This window comes from Mesoplodon bidens, assembly GCF_964165515.1.
Source record: "Mesoplodon bidens genome assembly, chromosome: 4".
Classification (NCBI taxonomy): Eukaryota; Metazoa; Chordata; class Mammalia; order Artiodactyla; family Ziphiidae; genus Mesoplodon; species Mesoplodon bidens.
In genome coordinates, this window is record NC_138160.1 from 142299784 (window position 1) to 142322529 (window position 22746).

At 54.1% G+C, this 22746-nt stretch overlaps 1 protein-coding gene across 1 annotated transcript; it reads left to right on the forward strand.

The window, feature by feature from the left end:
* Nucleotides 1-292: 292 nt before the first annotated feature.
* On the forward strand, nt 293-22710 carry MAST1 (microtubule associated serine/threonine kinase 1; the record flags this gene model as incomplete). Its single annotated transcript, XM_081233648.1, has 26 exons — nt 293-375; nt 2039-2127; nt 2604-2679; nt 4672-4750; nt 6634-6794; nt 6914-6989; nt 7162-7371; nt 9311-9412; nt 9516-9648; nt 9728-9795; nt 12747-12826; nt 12916-13124; nt 15364-15502; nt 15618-15750; nt 15887-16052; nt 16157-16258; nt 16423-16545; nt 17044-17153; nt 17879-18057; nt 18137-18384; nt 18719-18928; nt 19123-19352; nt 19670-19792; nt 19918-20054; nt 20914-21101; nt 21202-22710. The coding sequence occupies 26 exons, from the start codon at nt 293-295 to the stop codon at nt 22437-22439; spliced, it is 4692 nt and encodes a 1563-aa protein (XP_081089774.1). The 3' UTR covers nt 22440-22710.
* Between the last annotated feature and the right edge of the window lie 36 nt (nt 22711-22746).

Below are 22746 nucleotides of genomic sequence, written 5' to 3' on the forward strand. Positions count from 1 at the left end.
TTGCCTTCCAGAAAGATTTGCCCCTGCCCCGGAAAAGCAGCAGGTGAGCCCTGGGGAGAAACGCGCGGGGCTGGTCGCCCCTACTCCGGCCCGGGTTGGGGCGCCAGGCGGGCGCGCGGGCGGGGCCAGGCGCGCTGGTGCACTGCAGCGCCCCCTCCTGGCGGGCGGCAGCCGCAGGCCTTCCCCTCCCCCGCCCTACCCTGCCCGCTGCGGCTCCAGCCTCCGCCCCGCGCGTTTGCTCCCCGCGCCGCCGCCGCTGCCGCACCTGCCACCATGTCGCCGCCGCCGGGTCATGTCTGACTCTCTCTGGACCGCGCTTTCCAATTTCTCGATGCCCTCCTTCCCCGGCGGCAGTATGTTCCGTCGCACCAAGAGGTAGACCCCCGATCCCTCAGACCCTGACCTGGCCCTTCCCCCAAAGCCGCCCTCCGGCTGCTGCTGCAGGGCGGGGTCCGGGATGCTGCACCCGGTCCAGCTGCGCCAGAGGTGCTCGCTCGCGCCTTCCTGCCAGGGATGGGGCTGAATGGGGGGCAGTGTGGGCTGAGGCTGGGGGGACTGAACGCTAGAAAGGACCGCCGCGGGGGGAGGGGGCTGCGCCTGGTGGGGGATTGAGGCGCCTTTGTCTGATGGCGCTGCGGGCTCCGGCAGCCCGGTGAGGGTAGGGGAAGAAGGGGAGGGTGGGGGGCTTAGCACCCTCAGAACAATAGCCGCAACCTGGCCTCCCCCCACCCCCATGCCGCGTGCTCTGGCCGCGCGAATATGCTCAGTCACTGAGCCAGGGAGGGGGGTGTGTGCGAAGAGAATGGAGGGGCTGGAGGGTCCCTCTTTGGAAGCTGGGATCCTGAGGGGCAGAATGAAAGGGGGGGGGCTTTTATCATAGCACAACCACCCCCCAAAGAACACAGCCTCATACGAAAAATAGTGACACACAGCGTCACGCAGGACATGATGTCACACACACATACACACACAACAGCCCTAGTGTCCCAGATACACCCGGGAGTCGCCACGCGTACCCAGCCATATGGTGGCCATAGGTCAGAGGCACGCACAGACACACAAGGGCACTCGCAGCATCACACAGTCAAGTAAGCCCACAGGCACAGTGTAGTGTACACTCAGTAAGAGGTCACATGCCTGGTGATCCACGCACACAATTGTGCCATCTGAGATGCACACAGACACATGTGTGGCAATGACATCCGTGCAATGTCACAATATACGATATCACCTAAGCATGTCATTTGCTGTGCCACACGGATGAGAGAATAACAGACACAGAATCTTGCAGAGTCGGAGACACACAGTGTCACACGTTTTCACTTATTTTCATCCATGTCGCACACAGTGGTATGCTCAGACGTGCCCAGTGTCACAGGGTGTTAAACTCACACACAGTAGATGCCACACGGGAACACACATGGTGAATGTCACACTCAGACACAAGGACAGTATCTCATACAGACTCAGATTGCTACACAAAGACAGACACGTAGCAGAAATCATGCATCACGCACACTTTACAGCACACAGTGGCACATCTAGTCATGGACAAGTGGCGCTACACTGTGTCATATAGACACACAAAGCCACAGGTCATGTCACACAAGATAAACCCAAGTACTGTCACACATGATGTCACACTAGGATGCTCCCAGTGCTGAATTCACACACGAGGTGCCGCACCTGGATACACACAGCGAATGTCACGCAAGGACCCAAAGACACACAGACACTCAGTATCTCCATTGGTATCACGTGGGCATGACTATCACCCCGTGACTGACACTGTGCCATACATGGTCACACATGATCCACACCAGGAGTCTTGCACATACACAACACATACGCATCCCCACCCATACACAGTCCTACCGAGGCCTCCACTGCCTCCTCCTCTGAGCAGTCCTTTGGGAGCACATCCAAGCACACACAGTTGGGAGACAGGTGGGGATCTGAGATGGGAGGGCCGCGGGTTGGGTCCACAAACTCACTGGGCTACGGCCGGGTCCGGTCCCTTGCCTCGCCTTCCCCGCAGCTGCCGCACCAGTAACCGGAAAAGTCTCATCCTGACCAGCACTTCGCCCACGCTGCCGCGACCCCACTCCCCACTGCCTGGACACCTGGGTGAGACAGGTGGGGGGTTTGTGGGCCAGACTAGAGGAGGCGTGGTCACAGGCGAGGGGTGTGTCCATGCCACAGGAGTGATGGTCCAGAGTCTAGAGGGAGAGGACCCGGATTGGACAAGGGGCGGAGCCATCCTTGTGTTGGCTTGGCCGGTCCGCAGGGGGACGGGCATTTGTGGGCGGAGGCCCAGGAGGAGCTTGGCTGGAAAGGGGATGGAGCAGAAAGGAGGAGCCATACCTAAGGGGCGGGGCCACCCCGAAAAAGACGGAATCGGCCTGGAGAGGGGCTGGGCTGACTCGGTAGCCAAAACAGTTTGGGAGGCAGGGCCACAGCTAAGGGGAGCGGTCCACCCATAGATGGGTGGGTTTTGACTAAAGAGGGGACAAGCTGCTGTTTGGAACCCGCTTTGAGGATAAGGAGGTTTGATGGGATTGCCTTCCATCCCAAGCCTGAAGATCCCCCTCTTTCCTCCACAGGTAGCAGTCCCCTGGACAGTCCCCGTAACTTCTCCCCCAACACCCCCGCCCATTTCTCCTTCGCCTCGTCCCGAAGGTGAGTCCTTCTCCCCAGGGCCCCAAAACCCTGGCCCTACCCTCCCTACCCGCCGTCTGGGCCCCCATCTGTTCCCCTTCTAATTGCACCTGAGTCAGGCCTGAGGGACCCGCAGAGTGCCCCAACGTCCTGGCGGGAACAGGCACCCAGTCTTAGGGGCGGGACCTATAAGAAGGCGGGGCCAACCACCCGTTCAGAACCAGGGAAGGGGCGGGGCTTCCTTTGCCGCGGAGCGAAAGCGCTTGCGCTATGGGACCTGGGTCTTAGTCTCCCAAGCCTCGCTCTCCAGGCCAGGCGTTTCCATAGCAACGGGACAGGAAGCAGGGAGGAAGTGCGCAAGCGCAGACTACTTGATGCCCATCGAAGGACTTGGTCCTTGACGTGGGGGAGGGCCCCTAGGGCTATTTCTCGAGGCCCCAAGAGGAGAAATCTCAGGTTTCCCTCCGGGGGTTTCTGTGGGTTTCTGGAGTGTCCGTAAGATGAATTTTCTGGGGGGCTTTGTCGAGATTGGGGGAGGAATAGAGATTCTTTGAATGTTGAGGGGGAATCTTCGAGGAGTCACCAGGGTGTTTGGGCGGGTCTCTTTTTCTTTGAACTTTATTCATTCTAAAAACGTTGTCTGAACAACTGGTGTGTTCTGGGACCTGGGATATGGGGTGAACCACATCCCTTCTCTATCCTTGGAGTTGAGTTGGGGAGGCAACGCGGATCACCGCAAAGGCTAGTGAAAGCTGTGGGGTGCGAGTCACAGGAGACTGTGGGGACAGAGGACGGCTCCCTTGGAAGAATGGGGATCCCCTTCGACCGTGGAATTCAGCTGAGGGCAATAGGGAGCCAGAAAAGGGCTCCACGATTGGGCCGGATGTGGTTACCTACATGCAGGGTGAGCTGGGAAGCAGGTGAGCTGAGTGAGGTCACTGCCTGGAGAGAGGAGTCCAGTGCATGGGAGTGTGTGTACGTGTGAGTGTGCAATATGTGTGCCGATGTGGATGTGTGTGAGTTTGTGAGGCTGTGAATATGGGGGGCAGCCCATGCCTGTTGTTGTAGCCATGGGTGTGTAGCAGCGCGTGAGAGTGAACGTGTGTGACTGTGTACTTCTAGGGTTGTAAATGTGTGTGTGAGTAGCTGAGGAAACATGTACCTCCATGTGTGTCTCCATGAGAATGTGTAATTTGTGTGGGAGTGTGAATGAGTGTGTGGCTCTCTGACAGTTTGAATGTGTGACTGAGTGCGTGAGGGTGTCTTCAATATGTGTCACGTGAATGTGAGTCTAGAGTGTGTGGGGGAGTGTGTGTGTATGTCAGAGTGTGAGTACCAGGTCTCTGTAAGAATATGTGTCTATATGTGAGTGTACATCTCTTTTTTCATGTAGGATTGTGTGTTAGCCTGGAAACATGTGATATTTGGGTCCATGTATGGAACAGTGAATGCGTGTGAGTGTCTGTGTTGAAGAGTCACGTGGTGTGAATGTGTGTGACTTTCAGTGTGTGAACTCAACTGTACTAGTAACAGTAATACTAATGGATGTAGCCATGAGAGTGATTGTGTCTATGGGAGCGTGTGTGTGTGTGGTGTGTGTGTGTGTGTGTGTGTATGAGGAAGGAACATTTCTTCTCTGAAAAGACCCAAGTGATCTTCCTCTGAGAATTTTCTCATGGGGGGATCCTCTAGCGGTCATCTTTTCTGGGTCCCTCTGGGATGACTTCCTTGAGTGAGCTTTTCACTTTGGGGGCTTGTTTGGCATGAGGTTGACAGGAGATGGGCATAAACGGGAAGGAGCAGAGGAGACTGGTCTTTGCTCCGGGTCCTGGGTGCCTGGCTGGAAGACTTCCTCTTTACCTCCTTGACTCTGAGGGACTTCAGGAATCTCAGAGTGCAGATATATTCCCCCACCTCCTGCTCTGGCCACGGCCAGTGGTTTCTCTCACACCCTGAGGAATGGGGCTGTCTGGTGGGACCTGGCGGCCTCTGAGCATGTTGGCTGGGTTCCAGGGCGGACGGACGCCGTTGGTCTCTGGCTTCACTCCCTTCGTCTGGCTATGGCACCAACACACCCAGCTCCACCGTCTCGGTGAGTGTGGCAGGTGGGGCCGGTGGGTGGGAGCCGCGGGGGGCCGGCTGGACTGGCCTAAATGAGAGCTTTGGGTTTCTCTTGTTCTCCAAGGGTGTCATCTGTCCATCTCTTAGTGAGTTCCAAGTCCCCTCCAAGGTCCTGTTCTCCATCTTCAACATATCTTCTTGGGGGTCTTACTTACCTCGGACTTATTTTAATTATTTTACTTATTTTACTTACCTCGGATAATGACATTAAAGCTCATGTGTTAAGCCAACTGCCCAAGTGTCTGCAGCTGGCCAGGGCCAGGACACACCCCTTTCACCCAGATCCCCTTTGCTCCCCCACTGCAGTACCCAAAGTCTCTCTCTCCATCTGCCCTCTTTTCTACCTGTCTCTCTGGTTCGCTCATCCATACATTGGTGTGATGTTCAGCAGACATTTATCACATGACTTTCATGTGTGTGGGGCTCTACAAGCCGGACCAGGGCCCAAGGATTCACAAAGCCCTCATGGGAGGAGACAGATCAGTAAGAAGGCATTTATAACTTGGGGTGCTGGGGTGGTCAGAGCTGTGATGGGGGTAGCATAAGGCAAGGGGATGATAGCAGAGGGGAGACACCTGACTGAGCTGGAGGGAGGGTCAAAGAAGTTTTCCTGGAAGAGGTGGCATTGAAGCCAAGACAAAGGATCAGCAGGAGTTTGGCAGGTGGAAGAAGGGAGGGAAGGGTGTTTCAGGAAAGGGGAACAGCATGTGCAAACTCCCAGAGGCAACAGAGAACTTTTCACATTTAGAAAGGTGAAAATAGCCTTGTGTGGCTGGAACTTTGGCTTGGAAGTGGAGGGATGGAGGTGAGGCAGGCAGCAACCCTCATCATGCTGGGACTTCTTGGCCAGGATCGTGAGGTGGATTTTATTCTAAATGCAGTGGGAAGACATAGAAAGGCTGTTTTGCTTTATATTAAATTAAATTAAAATTTCAGTCCGACCTACTGATTCTGTAGGTCATAGATTGTATGCGCTGAAAAGATTAATAGATAATGATGGGATGGGGAGTTTTAAGCAAGAAAGTGAGTGATATCATGTTGAAAAAAATCATCCTGCCTGCAGAATCAGGTGGCTGTCCTTGTGTTTCTCCACTGATGTCTGTGGGTGTGTGTTTGCCCCAACTGCATGCCAGGCCCTGACTGGGGCCAAACAGAACCAAATCCCTGCCCTGGAGGAGCAGACAGGAGTAACAAATAAGTCATAAAGATGTACAGTAGTAAGTAAGGAGATAAGAAGTCAGCAAGAAGAAACGAGTTGGGGCAAGGAGAGGGAATGATGTGTGTGGTCAGAGGAGGCCTCCCGAAGAGTGACTTTAAAGTGAAGACTTGAAGGAGAAGTGATCCATAGTAGATGTGTGACAGACAGAGGGAACAGTCAGTGCAAAGGCCCTGAGGCACAAGTGTGCCTGGTTTGTTCAAGGACCATCAAGGAGGCCTGTGCAGCTGAAGCAGAGCAGGTGAGGGGGAGAGTGGGAGGAGGTGATGGCAAGGAGACAGGATCAGATCTTGCAAGACCTTGTGGGCTGTGGGGAGGACTTAGGCATTCACCATGAGTACGGTGGGAGCTATGGAGACTTCTGAACAGAGGAGGCATAAGACTTGACTCAGGTTTTCACAGGCTCCCTCGGGCCACATTCATGTCTGTGTCACTGTTCTCATCTGTGTCTGTCCCTGCCCCCCCGCCCCGCTCTGTTGCCAGGAATCCCAAGCTGAGCCTTGGGATCCAAGGATCATAAGCCAGGTCCAGATTCTGGCCTTGCTCAGTGGCCCGCCAGCCGCGGGGGTCCCAGACCAGGGTCCCGAGCTGTGGGGGAACCGTGGTGGCTCTGACCCCGGCCCCGCCCCTCCCCCCAGTCTTCCTGCTCCTCCCAGGAGCGCCTGCACCAGCTGCCCTACCAGCCCACCGTGGACGAGCTCCACTTCCTCTCCAAACACTTCGGCAGCACCGAGAGCATCACGGATGAGGATGGTGGCCGCCGCTCCCCTGCGGTGCGGCCTCGCTCGCGGAGCCTCAGGTGGGCCTGCATCCCCCTCCCCGTCCAAGCTGGTGGGTCTGGGGGCTCATGCCCTGCGAGACGCCTGTCTGCAGTTTTGGAGGAAGGTGGCTGGACGCGATGGGCTTCTCTCTCCGCAGCCCCGGGCGCTCCCCCTCCTCCTACGACAACGAGATCGTGATGATGAACCATGTCTACAAGGAGAGGTTCCCGAAGGTGAGGCGGGGCAGGGGGCGGCTGCAGGGGAGCGGGGCGGCCGGAGCCCTCGCTCGCTTTAGCTTCGCGCGCCCCCTGGCGGCCGGAGCCGCGCAGTGCAGGCTTTGGCAACCACTGCCTCCGGGCTGAGCCCCGCGCCGGCATCCCGGCCCTGCCTCCGTCCCTCCCTCAGGCCACCGCGCAGATGGAAGAGAAGCTGCGCGACTTCGCCCGCGCCTACGAACCTGACAGCGTGCTGCCGCTGGCCGACGGCGTGCTCAGCTTCATTCACCACCAGATCATAGAGCTGGCCCGGGACTGCCTGACCAAGTCCCGCGACGGCCTCATCACCACCGTATACTTCTACGAATTGCAGGAAAACCTGGAGAAGCTGCTGCAGGACGTGAGTGCACCAGGAGGCCGGCCACACCTCAGGCTCTGAACCCCCAAATCAGGCTCAATGGTCCCATACTTTCCTTCGCCCCACATCCACTCAGGGGGCGCCTACCACGTGCCAAGGGGCTAGTGTGGATTGAAGGGTGGAGGAGAAAGACTAAAGCCCCGCTCTAGGTCTGAAGGAGGAAGCAGGAATTTATATATATACATATATATTTCACAAAATGCACCTTTTGCCTTTATTTCTTCACAATCACTATATTGTTATAACCAAGATGTTCACATAATTTGGTGATATTGACAGTAATAATTTAAAAGTTTCTTTTATTTTTTTAAAATTTATTTTATTTTATTTTTTTTTTCTGCGATACGCGGGCCTCTCACTGTTGTGGCCTCTCCCGTTGCGGAGCCCTGGCTCCGGACGCGCAGGCTCAGCGGCCATGGCTCAGCCGCTCCGCGGCTATATGGGATCTTCCCGGACCGGGGCACGAACCCGTGTCCCCTGCATCGGCAGGCGGACTCTCAACCACTGCGCCACCAGGGAAGCCCCATAAAGTTTCTTTTATTTTTTTCACTGTTCTAATTAATTTTATTGGAGTATAGTTGATTTTCAACGTTGTGCTAGTTTCTGCTGTACAGCACAGCAAATTAGTTATACATATACATATATTCACTCTGTTTTTAGATTCTATTCCCATATACGTCATTACAGAGTATTAAGTAGCGTTCCCTGTGCTCTACAGTACGTTCTTATTAGTTATCTATTTTATACATACAATAGTGTGTCAATCCCAATCTCCCAATTTATCCCTCCCAACCCCCCCAAACAGGAAGCAGGAACTTAACATCCTTCACCTCCTTCAGGTCTTTACTCAAATGCTACCTCCTCAGATGGCATCAGGACTGAGACTAGGATGAGGCAGGTGATTTCTTTCCCCCTTCAGAACATTAATTATTGAAAAAGTTGAAAAAAAAAAAAAGGTATGTTAAAACTTAACATTAAGTTTAAATATTTTATTTATAATTAAACCAAAATTTGTTATAATTTAACTTTCCTGGTTTTAATGGAAACGAACTAATCAGTAATACTGTTTTCGTTAAAATCATTAATCATTTGAAAAACATAAAAACATGTAGAGATGGTCCCACACGTTTCCTTTTGATTCAAGCTCCCGTATGGTTTGGCCCAGCCCTCTGGGATCCTGTCCTTATTTAAAGTTTTCCGGGAATACCCTGGTGGCCCAGTGGTTAGGACTCGGTGCTTTCACTGCCAGGGCCCAGGTTCAATCCCTGGTCAATCCCTGGTCAGAGAACTAAGATCCCACAAGCCTCGTGGCCAAAAAATAAATGTTTTGCTTATCATTTTTTTCTGCATTAATTTTGATTTTTCAAATAGTGCATTAAAATATTAGTTATCTTAAAGACTGAGGTTTTTGGTGTCCAAGGTGACTGCCTCATTTGCCTCACCATAGTCCTGACTTTGATGGGCATGACAGATAAATTAATATGTGGCCTGTTTGATAGAAAACAGGAACAGGCGAGTAGAGTAATGGCGATTGAGAGTCCTACCAGGTAGTGGGGTGTGATTTTGGATTGGAGGGGTCAAGGCAGGCCTCCATGAGGAGTTGACAACTGAGCAAAGACCTAAAGGAGGAGAAGTAGGAAGCCATGCAAGGATCTGAGGAGAGAGCATGCCAGGCAGAGGGATTTTTAACTCGACCTGGATTATAGAGCTGTTTTGAAGATGAATTGAGTGAGTGAAGGTTTTAGGACCATGTTTGCTATAACAATAATGATTATTTTTACCATGTGGCCTGGGCCTCAGTTTACTCATCTGTAAAATGGGACAACAGCAGCAGTATTGTCAGTTCCTGTGGGGATGGGAGAGAAGCCTGGCTCAGGAAAGTCACCTGTGAACCATACCCCCACTATGCCCCGCATCCCAGGCCTATGAACGTTCCGAGAGCTTGGAGGTGGCCTTCGTCACTCAGCTCGTGAAGAAGTTGCTCATTATCATTTCGCGCCCAGCGAGGCTGCTGGAGTGCCTGGTAAGGGGGCTGGGCATGGGCGGGGGGCAGTTGGTGGGGGACAGGGGAGGGGTTGGCTGGGACACCTTGGAGTTCACCCTGAGCGCACCCTGCCTTGCCTCAGGAATTCAACCCCGAGGAGTTCTACCACTTGCTGGAGGCAGCTGAGGGCCATGCGAAGGAAGGCCACCTTGTCAAGACGGACATCCCCCGCTACATCATCCGCCAGCTGGGCCTCACCCGTGACACCTTTCCAGGTGCTGGCTGCTGGGTGCAGGGGACTGTGGGTGAACCAGCTGGGACCCCAGTCTCCGCTCACTCTCATTCCCTTCCTAGACGTGGTGCACCTGGAGGAACAGGACAGTGGCGGCTCTAACACACCTGAGCAGGACGACCTCTCTGAGGTAAGGCCAGGTGGCCTAGCAGGCAACACTCTGGTCTGTCCCGACTGGTCGGGGCTCACCTCCTGGCTCTTTGTCCTCAGGCTGGGTGGACCTCTTGGTCCCCACTCTGAGCCTCAGTTTCCCCAACTCTAAAATGGGTTAATAATAGCTCTTCCTCCATAGGCTTTTTTCTTTCATGGTAAAATACACATAACATCGTTATTTACTACATTCACAATGTTGTGTGGCCATTACCTCTGTCTAGTTCCTGACCATTTTCATCATCCCAAAAGGAAACCTTGTACCCATTACGCAGTTCCTCCCCATCCTCCCTCCCCCACAGCCCCTGGCAACCACTGATCTGCTTTCTAGATCTTTCTGTCTCTATGGATTTGCTGAATCTGGATATTTCATTTGATGGAATCATTCACCCTGTGGCCTTTGGTGTCTGGCATAATGTTTTCAAGGCTTATCCATGCTGTAGCATAAATCAGTACTTCATTCCTTTTCATGGCTGAATAAAATATGCCACATTTGGTTTATCCATCGTTCATCAATGGACATTTAGGTTGTTTCCATCTTTTAGCTATTGTGTGAATAGTGCTGCTGTGAACATTTGTGTACAAGTATTTGTTGGAACAACTGTTTCAGTTCTTTTAGGTACATACCTAGGAGTGGAATTGCTGGGTCACATGGTAATTCTATTTTTAATTTCTTGAGGAACACTGCATGGAGTTTTGAGTGGGTTGAGTGTCTCTGTGTGCTAACAGCTCAGCATAGTAAAAATTACTGTAATTCCACCCCCCGGGCCAACCGCACTCGGTAGATGTTCCACATATCTGGTGGAGATTGCCCACCATAATGGTCATGCATGTGTTTTCTCTGAGCTGCCTAGTGTTTTCAAAACTGTGAAACAAAATATAGAAATCAGAAGATTAAAATTAGAATCTGGGTTTGTGCCTTTTTTGAAAAATCAGAAGCTCTGACAATACTGTGATGGAGCCAGCTGGCATTGAGTGGGGGTTGGCCTGTGATATGGGGTATCCACACCCCAGCCACCCATGGCTCTCACCTGGTATGCCTGGCCCCTGAAGGCATTTGGATTTGTGACCTTTGTTTCAAATTGTGTCTATGAATTCACACATACATACACACTCATCTGTCCTATATATATATATATATATATATGTATATATATATATTTTTTAAAATCTCATTATACATGCCATTTGTTTAATTTTTTGAATAGGTAATGGAATGACATCACTCAAAAGTCTAAAACTCTAAAAAGGTATTTATCTTTAATTGTTGTTTGTAGGATCCTATGTAATTCCATTCAATCAAACTTGTGAATTGAGTGATTCAAATCTTCCATCTTCCTATTCATCTTTTCTTTGCCAGATTGATCTGATAGTTTCTGAGAGCCATGTGTTAAATTCTTGTTTTGAGTAATTTCTCTTTGTAAGTCTGTCAATGTTTGTGTCAGACTCTTTGGGGCTACATTTTTAGGGGTGTAGAGTTCAATATTTTTATATCTCATAGATCTTTTTGCGAAATATTTATGTAATAAATCTCTTGTCCCTAAGAAACATAAATATTATTTTTTAAAAAGACAGACAGTGGGGCTTCCCTGGTGGCGCAGTGGTTTAGAATCTGCCTGCCAATGCAGAGGACACAGGTTCAAGACTTGGTCTGGGAAGATCCCACATGCCGCGGAGCAGCTGGGCCCATGAGCTACAGCCACTGAGCCTGCGCTCCGCAAGAAGAGAGGCCGCAACAGTGAGAGGCCCGCACACCACGATGAAGAGTGGCACGCGCTCGCCGCAACTAGAGAAAGCCCTTGCACAGAAATGAAGACCCAACACACCCAAATAAATAAATAAATTTAAAAAAAAAAAAAAAAAAAAAAAAAAGACAGACAGTGAAAAATCTTATACCCACTCTTGTCCCCCATATCCCTATTACCTCAAATATGATTATATTTTGTCCCCTTTTTTACACAAAAGCATACAGTAATATTGTTCCTTGTCCCCCTCCCCATTTAACAAGATACTTTGGAGAACTTACTAATAGGTGTACAGAGATATTCCTCATTTTAAAAATGTACAGGACTTCCCTGGTGGTCCAGTGGTTAAGACTCCATGCTTCTACTGCAGGGGGCACGGGTTCGATCCCTGGTCGGGGAACTAAGATCCTGCATGTGGCGCAATGCAGCCAAAAACAAAACAAAACAAAACAAAACAGCGGTAACATATTCCTTTAGATTATATCCCCTCATGTGTTTATTTAACCAATTTCCTGTGTATGGATTGTTTCCAGTCTTGCAATGAGCAGGAGAGTACATATGTCATTTTTCACATGTGCAAGCATATCTGTAGCATGAATTCAAAAGTGAAATTGCTGGATTAAAGGGAACATGCATTTGTAATTCTGATATACACCCAAGTACCTTTCATGGGGGCTGTACCAATTTATACTCCCAAGAGCAAGGTATAAAAGTATCTGTTTCCCCACAGCTTTGCCCACAGAGTGTCAGCTTTTTGGATTTTTTTTTTTTTTGCCAATCTTCTGAGTGCAAAATGGTACCTTGGGGTAGTTTTAGTTTGCCTTTTTGTCGTTATATGTGAGGTTTAACACTTTTTCACATGGTTAAGAACTCCAACTCTAGTTCACATATCTTGCCTATTTTTTCTCTTCAATGTTAGTTTATTTGTTGATGTCTGAGAGCTCTTTATATATTAGAGTGATTAGCCATTTTGTAGGTTTCTTTCCTAATGGAGAGAAGTTAGTTATCAATATATGGCTTCAGGGTCAGCCAGTCTTGGGTTCAAGTCTTGACTTTGTTACTCCCTCACTTGGATGAAGGGCACACCCACCCCCTCTGTGCCTCAGTTTCCCCATCTGTTAGGTGGAATAACAAGAGTGCCAATCTCATGATGATGATGGGGGTGGTCTCCATCTTTCCCCTGCAGGGCCGAAGCAGCAAGGCTAAGAAACCACCTGGAGAGAATGACTTTGAGACCATCAAGCTCATAAGCAATGGTGCCTACGGGTGAGCCACCCGGGGCTCTGGCGGGGGGAGGGTGGCGGAGGCCGGGTGTCTCGGAGGTGATGGCCGGTCCTCGCTCTCTCCCCCTGCAGCGCCGTCTACCTGGTGCGGCACCGAGAAACGAGGCAGCGCTTCGCGATGAAGAAAATCAACAAGCAGAACCTGATCCTGCGCAACCAGATCCAGCAGGCCTTCGTGGAGCGCGACATCCTCACCTTCGCTGAGAACCCGTTTGTGGTCGGCATGTTCTGCTCCTTTGAGACCCGGCGCCACCTCTGCATGGTCATGGAATATGTGGAAGGTGTGGCTGCCTGCAGGGCTGCAGGGAAGATGAGGGGGTGCTCGCTAGTCAGGGCTGCTGGGGGTGGCCTGCCTGAGTCCCAGTCACCGAATTTACTACCCACCTGTATGTTTATCCAACCACTTATCCATACGTTCCATCTGTTTATTTATATCCAGCCATCTATTGATTTATCTTCAGTTCTCGTCACTGATTTTCATTTCTCTCAATATAGATACATCCATCCAATTATCCATCCTTCCTTCATTTCATCTATTCATTTGCTAATCCATCTGTTTTTCTATCCATATATCTATGTGCCATCTCTCCATCCATCCATCCATTTATCCGTCTGTTTGTCCATCCATATTTCTGTTTATCCATTACATCGTTATTTTATTCAAGAATAGTTGATTTACAATATTATATTACATCTATTTTTAAAAATTAATAGACTTCATTTTTTAGAGCAGTTTTAGGTTTATAGAAAAATTGATTGGAAAGTACTGAGAGTTCCCACATACTCGCTTCCCCCTCCCCCCCAGTTTCCCCTGTTATTTACATCTTGTATTAGTGTGATACATTGGTTACAATTGATGAACAAATACTGATACATAATTATTAACTAAAGTCCGTAATTTATATTAGGGTTCATTGCTTGTATTGTACATCTATTTTCCATCAATCCGTCTTTTTCTATATCTAGACATTCATTCATCTATCTATTTATTCACCTAACTACTTACCATCCATCTATCCACCAATACCTATTTACCTATTTATTAATCCATCAGCTATCCATCCCTCTTTCCATCCACCCATTTACTGTTCTTAGTTTTATTCATTCATCCAAACCTCCATTCTAGCAGCTATCTCATTTTATCTAGCTAGCTATTTAAATCCATCTATTCATCCACAATTCATCCATCAGTTTATCTGTCCATTTACCATCCATCCAATCATCCAACCACCAATGTATAGGTTTTTCATCTGTTTATCCATCCCCAATATTAATCCACCTATTGTCCAAACAGACATGTATTATGGTTATTAGGACACACACATGATCTCACAGGGATACAACTGTGCCACTTCCGAGCCTTAATTGACCATTCAGTCACTCAACAGGTGTCCCCTCATCGTCTCCCTCATGCCACATGCTGTGCTGGGTACTGGTGGATACCCAGACAAACACACTTTTCCCTCATGTAGGTAACATTCAAGTCTGTATAAACATACAATAAACAAGAAAAATAAGCCAAAAGGGACAAGGTTGTTTCATACAGTGAGGTTGGCAACAAGGGATATAAGGCTCAAGAAGACCATGGCCACATGGGCACTTTATTCTCTGCATAGTGTGTCAGGATTATCTGGTGCCCAAATTCAGATTCCCTGGCAGTCCAGTGGTTAGGACTCCGTGCTTCCACTGCAGAGGGCACGGCTTCAAGTCTGATTCATCAGTTTCTGACATAGATAAATCTGGCTGAAGAGAAAAAAAGGAAAGAAAGAAATTTATTGACTTGTGATAGAAAAAATCCACGTCACCTTCAGGAATAGCTGTATCTAGGTGCTCAAATCATGTCATTCGTAATTGCTCCATATTTTGCCTCTGTGGACTTCCCTTTAAACAGGCCCTGATATAGTGAGGTTACTATCCAACAGATTCCAGTTTACATTCTATGGGCTTAGTAATCTTTGTGAAAAAAGAGGGAAAAGTCATTGGCACAACTTGGGTTACATGCTGACCCAGCTGTTAAACCTGGAAGGAAATCTGGCCCTTGTAAGAAAAAAGAGAAATGGACACCGAGGGAGACTAAAATATGAATGCTGCTTGCAGTAAATCTGGTGGGGGCAAGTAATTTATATATTAAGGCCCCAGACCCTCAAGGTTCAGACTCCAGATCAAGGGCCTAAACTCAGTCGATAAGCAGGCAGCCTTGGCCCAAAGCAAACCTTACCTCCACCGTCAACTCCCTGCATGACCCAACATCTCTCTGAGTCTCAGTCCCCTCCTGGGTAAAATCAGCTGATTATACTGACATTGGAGGATGGCTAAGAGGACAAGAGAAGCCTGGTAGAGGGCAGTCCCTGTGCAAGCTGGGGACTTAGATAGGGAGACCCCTCTCTAAACCTCAGTTTTCCTTAGCCATAAAATTGGGGCAATGTGAGATGGGGACTCGGTACTATGGTGCATGTTGAGTGCTCAGCTCTGAGCCAGGGGTACCTTCCTCTTCACGTGGGCCTATTCCTTCACCCCCAGGGGGGGACTGCGCCACCCTGCTGAAGAACATTGGGGCGCTGCCTGTGGAGATGGCCCGCATGTACTTCGCTGAGACAGTGCTCGCGCTTGAGTACTTGCACAACTATGGCATCGTGCACCGTGACCTTAAGCCTGACAAGTGAGCCTTGACCTTTCCCATCACTCCTTCCCTGCCCCTCGGGAGGCCCTGGCATGAAAGGGCCAGGAGTGAAGTGGATGGTCCTCGCCTCTAAGACCTCAGTTTGTTTCTGCAGCCTCCTTATCACCTCCATGGGGCACATCAAGCTTACGGATTTTGGCCTCTCCAAGATGGGGCTTATGAGCCTAACCACCAACCTATATGAGGGCCACATTGAGAAGGACGCCCGGGAGTTCCTGGACAAACAGGTGTGTGTGCGGGAGTGGGGGTCACTTCGGGTGGAGTGACCCGGCAGGACTGTGGGGCCCAGGGCCTGGCGGGGGGCACTGCTCCCCCGGGAGGCCCCTCCTGTGGCCAGGGCGTGGGCTGACGTCCTACCCCCAGGTGTGTGGGACCCCAGAGTACATCGCACCCGAGGTCATCCTGCGCCAGGGCTATGGCAAACCGGTGGACTGGTGGGCCATGGGCATCATTCTCTACGAGTTCCTGGTGGGCTGCGTGCCCTTCTTTGGAGACACACCTGAAGAGCTCTTTGGACAGGTCATCAGTGGTGCGTGCCTCCGCGGTGGGCAGGCAGGGGGCACGGAAACATGGGCTGGCCCAGGGCCTCATGGACTCCAAAAGCAAACCCCAGCCCTACACCTTGCTCTGCAGATGACATCCTGTGGCCCGAGGGGGACGAGGCCCTGCCCACGGATGCCCAGCACCTGATATCCAGCCTCCTGCAGACCAACCCCTTGGGCCGGTTAGGGGCAGGTAAGGGGTCGCAGAGAATCTGAGCTGGGGGGTCTGTTGTCCAGGAGCAGGGCTCCCAGTGCTGTGTCCCTGGGCCGGAAAATGGGTGGGGAGCTGGGCTGCTTGGCTGGCCATAGCTGTCGCGAGAATTCCCTCCCCTACACCCGCCACCCCTTCCTCCCCAGGCGGTGCCTTTGAGGTGAAGCAGCACAGTTTCTTTCGAGACCTGGATTGGACAGGGCTGCTGAGGCAGAAGGCCGAGTTCATCCCCCACCTGGAGTCCGAGGATGACACCAGCTACTTTGACAGTGAGCGGGGACAGGGTGTCGGATCCTTTGAGGGGGCGCTTGCATATGGCCTGGGCTGGGACGCAGCTGGGTAGGAGACTAGCCTTAGACGAGAGGAGAGAGCTGAAGTTGTGGCGGAAGTGGGGGCTTGGCATAGGGGCGGGGCTCAGTCTGAGAAGAAGGTAAGAAAGGAAGCTGGGGTAGGGGTGGGGCCTGGACAGGAGTAAGTTCTAAAACTGGGACTGGACCTAGGTTAGAGGCGATGCTAGGACGCGGCATGAGGCAAGAGCCTGGGCTGGCGGAGGCGCCTTTGGTGCAATCTGGGGATGTGGCCTCTGTGGAGGCAGGGCTAGACGAAGCCTCAGAGAGTGGGACAGGGACCCAGCGAGGGGGCAGGACCTAAACCTGATCCAAGAAAGGGGCAGGGGCGTGGCCGCAGGACCCGAAGCTGGCTCCCGTGGGGGTGTGATTTGGGGAGTGGACCCATGCCCGCGGTCACGACCCACACCTCCACTCCAGCCCGCTCAGACAGGTATCACCATGTGAACTCCTATGACGAGGATGACACGACGGAGGAGGAGCCCGTGGAGATCCGCCAGTTCTCCTCCTGCTCCCCGCGCTTCAGCAAGGTGAGGCCAGGCGGGGATAGGGGTGGGGTGAGACCGTCGGGAGGTGGGACCTGTGTGTAAGTACGGGATGGAGGTGGGCCTGAAGTGGCCAGGGGCTGAGGAGGCTATGGGGAGCAGGGTCCAGGCCCAAGGTCTCAGACTAGAGAAGTTACTGAGGCGGTGAGGATCGGGGAGTGATGAGGCTTGGGCGGGGGCGGGGGGGGACATCCTCACTGTATGTCTTGGAACCGACCTTTGGCATCGAGTGGAATCTAACGGGAGCCTGGACAGTTGTGGAAATGAGGACCCACAGTGCGGCGGGGCTAGATCTGGACGGGGCGGGGTCAGGGCCTGGGGATGGAGGGGGCTGGGCCAGGCCTTGGCGAGGCTGGGCAATGTCTCGCTTTGAGGAACAGCACGTAGGGGGGGTGCAGGACCTGCCTTGGGCGAGGGCACACATAATTGGGCGGGGCCTGGAGAGGCGGGGCAGGAAGGAGACCAGATTCTTTAGGGCTTGGGCAGGGCAGGGTCTAGAATAGGTCGGAGCCTAATTTTGTGGGGTGGGGCCAGAACTGAAGAACTGTAGGTGGTCGGGGTCGGCCCAGAATTGGGGGGCTGGGCACCCGGCTTTACTGGGGCGGAGCGTAGTTTGGCCGGGTCCAGTAGCGGGAATTCGATTGGTTCGGGAGGGAAGGCGGGACCTGGGGGCTGGACTTGGCTCCATCACCACTCATCCGTCCTTGAAGGTGTATAGCAGTATGGAGCAGCTGTCGCAGCACGAGCCCAAGACCCCCGTGGCAGCAGCGGGGACCAACAAGCGGGAGCCGAGCGCCAAGGGCCCAGAGGAGAAGATGGCCGGCAAGCGGGAAGGCCTAGGTGGCCTGACCCTGCGCGAGAAGACCTGGAGAGGGGGCTCCCCGGAGATGTGAGCAGGGGCAGGATTTTGGGTTTGAGGGCTGGACCCGAAGGGGAGTAGCTCCTCTGACCACTCCCCCTTTGCGCAGCAAGCGCTTCTCGGCGTCCGAGGCCAGCTTCCTGGAGGGGGAGGCCAGTCCTCCGTTGGGCGCGCGCCGCCGTTTCTCGGCGCTGCTGGAGCCCAGCCGCTTCAGCGCCCCCCAAGAGGACGAGGATGAGGCCCGGCTGCGCAGGTCTCCTCGGCCCAGCTCCGACCCTCCAGGCTCGCTGGATGCGCGGGCCCCCAAGGAGGCAGCTCAAGGGGATGGCGCCCCCAGCGCCGGGGACCCGGAGGCCAGTGAGTGCCCCCTCCTGCCGCCTTCCCCAATTCCCCAGGGGTCATATATGAGCGTTCAATGAGTCTGTACTGTTTATGCAAGTTCTCGTGTACTCTTCACACTCCAATCTGGGATTCTCATCAACATGAGGAAGACCCGTATTCCCTGGTCAGTCAACAAAAGTATTTGAGCGCTCCTCTGAGTCGGTAGCTGTTCCTGACGCATGTTACCTGCTCCCATTGAAATTCACAATCCAGCGAGGGAGAGAAGTGGGAAGGGCATTCCAGGCAGAGGGAACGCATGCAAGAAGTTTACAACCTTGGAGTGACCCCTAACCCACCTGCTCTGTTGCAGCTGACCGCCCACGCCCAGGCGACCTCTGTCCACCCTCGAAGGATGGGGACCCATCAGGCCTGAGAGCCACCAATGACCTGGTTCTGCGCCGGGCGCGGCACCAGCAGCTGTCAGGAGACCCGGCGGCGGTAGAGAAGCGGCCTTCTCGAACCGGGGGCAAAGTCATCAAGTCAGCCTCGGCCACTGCCTTGTCTGTCATGATCCCTGCAGGTGACCCTGGGCCCCGCCTGGCAGGGGAGGGGCTGCCCCCATTGGTGCCAGCTGCATTTTCCTGGTCCACAGTGACTGGCTCTGGGATAGGCCAGTGAGAGCTCTGGGACTCTGACTTGGGAGGAGGGAGGAGCAGACACAGGGAGAGCTGTGTCTGTTGGCTTTGACTTCTGACCATGGGTCTGTGTCTGTAGTGGACCCCCATGGAAGCTCACCCTTGGCCAGCCCCATGTCCCCACGATCTCTCTCCTCCAACCCGTCCTCACGGGACTCCTCACCGAGTCGGGACTACTCGCCAGCTGTCAGTGGGCTTCGCTCCCCCATCACCATCCAACGCTCGGGCAAGAAGTATGGCTTCACACTGCGTGCCATCCGCGTCTACATGGGTGACTCAGATGTCTACAGTGTACAACACATTGTCTGGGTGAGCACTAATGGGTGGAGCCTGTGTTCTACGGTGGGGGTAGGGAGAGAGACACCCCCCCCTCCCCAGGGGTGAGGGACAGCTCAAACTCTGGAACCAGGCAACCTGGATAAGACTCCTCTGTGACCCTCCTCTGTAACTTTTCCTCTCTGACTCTCAGTTTCTTCATTTGTAAACTGGGGAGAATAATTGTTATTTCATAAACTGTTATGAAGATTACCGTGCCTGCAGAGCTAGGTGTCTGGCACATAAGCTTAGGGAGATTTCCTTATTACCAAGCCTGTTAATTCTGCTCCTGTGGGGTTCCCTATCCCCAGCACGTGGAGGAGGGGGGCCCAGCCCAGGAGGCAGGGCTCTGTGCCGGGGACCTCATCACCCACGTGAACGGGGAGCCTGTGCATGGCATGGTGCATCCTGAGGTCGTCGAGCTGATCCTTAAGGTGAGTCCATGGGAGAGAGCCAACTGTCTTGGGGTGGGGGTGGGGCGAAGGGTGGGGGAGACCCCAGGGAGTTGGAGTTGCCAGAGCAGCTTCCAGCAGAGAACTTTCCCCCTTTCTTCCCCCAGAGTGGCAACAAAGTAGCCGTGACCACCACGCCCTTCGAAAATACCTCCATCCGCATCGGCCCTGCGCGGCGCAGCAGCTACAAGGCCAAAATGGCTCGGAGGAACAAGCGGCCCTCTGCCAAGGAGGGCCAGGAGAGGTGGGTGGGGCCAAGTGCAGTGGGCGGGGCTATAAACAGCAGGCCCCTGGAACACTCCAGTTTATACGCGATGGCCAGGGCTTACGTGGGAGAGGCATAGGTGAGGACAGGAGAAGGGACATTCACAGGAAAGGTGGCCGGGGCCACCAAGTGAAGAGCAAAACCAAGACAACAGAGAAGGAGGGGCTGGGAAAGCGGGAGGAGTCAGGAAAGGAGGATGTACCAAGCTCCTAGGCTGAAGGAAAGGCACTGTGGGAGCAGAGGCGGGCCAGCAGATGTGGACTAAGAGGGTGCCGTCCAGGAGGTGATTCTGCCTTGCCGGATGTATTATATTTAGGCGACTGAGAGGGGCCGGGAGAAGAGATTTCTATCTGGGATGAGTATGCCAGGCCAGTAGAAATAATTTCTTCCCTTATATGTAGGAGGAACTAGGAGAGGTGGGTGGAGCCAGGAGAGTTTTCTGTTTTGATCAGTGGGTTTGACCTGCACAAGGAGTGAGTGGGGATTTGAGATAAGCCTGGCTGAGTCCAGTGAATTTCTTCCCACTCTGACAGGTGGGTATAGTTGGAGAGGGAGGGGCTAGACAGGTGGGCGGGGCCAGAAAATGTTGGTTCTGTTTTGATGGGTGTTTCCAGCTTGGACTGTGAGTGGTCAGAAAGGAATGGGTAGACCTGAGGTGGGAGGAGCCAAGTGGGACGGAGCTAAAGGAAGTTCTTTGGTCTGGAACTGTGTTGTAGCTGAAGAGGGAGGGGTCAGAAAGGGTGGGTGGTTCCAGGAGGTACCTTGAAGTCCTGAAGTGGGAGGAGCCGGGAGCTCTGGAGTCTGGTCTAGGGAAGGTGGTCCCCTCCTTGTCCTCCAGCAAGAAGCGTAGCTCCCTCTTCCGCAAGATAACGAAGCAGTCGAACCTGCTGCACACTAGCCGCTCTCTGTCGTCGTTGAACCGTTCGCTGTCGTCCAGTGACAGCCTCCCGGGCTCGCCCACGCACGGACTGCCGGCGCGCTCGCCCACCCACAGCTACCGCTCCACGCCTGACTCCGCCTACCTAGGTAGGCCCTGAGCCTGCGCGGGGGCCGAGCTGCGCGCGGTGGCGGGGCGGTGCCCTGGCGGCGCCCGCGGCGCTCATCGTCCTCCCTCTCCCGTCCGCAGGCGCCTCGTCCCAGAGCAGCTCGCCGGCTTCGAGCACGCCCAACTCGCCAGCGTCGTCGGCCTCGCACCACATCCGGCCCAGCACGCTACACGGCCTGTCGCCAAAGCTTCACCGCCAGTACCGCTCTGCGCGCTGCAAGTCGGCCGGCAATATCCCGCTGTCGCCGCTAGCGCACACGCCGTCCCCGACACAGGCGTCGCCGCCGCCGCTGCCGGGCCACACGGTGGGCAGCTCTCACACGACGCAGAGCTTTCCGGCCAAGCTGCACTCGTCGCCGCCAGTGGTGCGCCCGCGCCCTAAGAGTGCCGAGCCCCCGCGCTCGCCACTCCTCAAACGCGTGCAGTCGGCGGAGAAGCTGGGAGCCTCGCTGGGCGCCGACAAGAAGGGCGCGCTGCGCAAACACAGCCTCGAGGTGGGCCACCCGGATTTCCGCAAGGACTTCCACGGCGAGCTGGCGCTGCATAGCCTCGCCGAGTCGGACGGCGAGACGCCCCCCGTCGAGGGTCCCGGCGCGCCCCGGCAGGTCGCCGTCCGCCGCCTGGGCCGCCAGGAGTCGCCCCTGAGCCTGGGCGCGGACCCGCTGCTGCCGGCTTCGAGTAAGGAGAAAGAGTCCCCGGGTGGCGCCGAGGCCTGCACCCCGCCCCGCGCGACGACCCCCGGGGGCCGGACCCTGGAGCGGGACGCCAGCGGCACGCGACACCAGAGCGTGCAGACAGAGGACGGCGCGGGCGGGGCGGCCAGGGCCGTGGCCAAGGCGGCGCTGAGCCCGGTGCAGGAACACGAGACGGGCCGGCGCAGCAGCTCCGGCGAAGCAGGCACGCCCCCGGTGCCCATTGTCGTAGAGCCTGTGCGGTCTGGGGCCAAGGCTGAGGTGCCGCAACTTCCAAGTGTGGACTCCAAGGGGTTGCAGGAATCTGCACCCCTGGCACCTCCCGCACCTGAGGCCCCACGGGGCCGGGAGCGCTGGGTGCTGGAGGTGGTGGAGGAGCGGACCACGCTGAGCGGGCCTCGTTCCAAACCTGCCTCTCCCAAGCTCTCCCCAGAGCCCCAGACGCCCTCCCAAGCCCTAACAAAGAGTGTACCCAGCAGTGCAGGGCCCCCAGCCCCACCTGCTTCCCTCCTGGTCCCCACCACCAAGCCTGAGGTGGCGCTGACTTCCCGGTGCCCTGCTGAAGCTGTGCCCCCAGCAGCCCCGACCAAAAAAGGGGCGCCCTGCCCCATGCCCCCGGGCCCATAGCAGAGGGAGCCACTGGCCCTGCGCTGTACAGCCGCCTGTATACATATGTACACATATAAATAAAGTGCGTCCGTGCTGCGTGAGCTTTCTAGAGCCCGCCCCTCCTCCCCTAGCAAGGCAGGACATCATGTTTCCTTCCCCTTGCCTGTGTGCTTGTTGAGGGGTGGAACTCCAGCCCTGGTTACCATAAAGAGGGGAGGTGAGTCTTGGTTGGCCCTTCCTTGTGGTCCCATTTTGTGTCTCACCTATGTGCCAGCTGCCCCCAGACCCTCAGCAAGCTGCAATGCTGTTCTGAGTCCCAGTGACC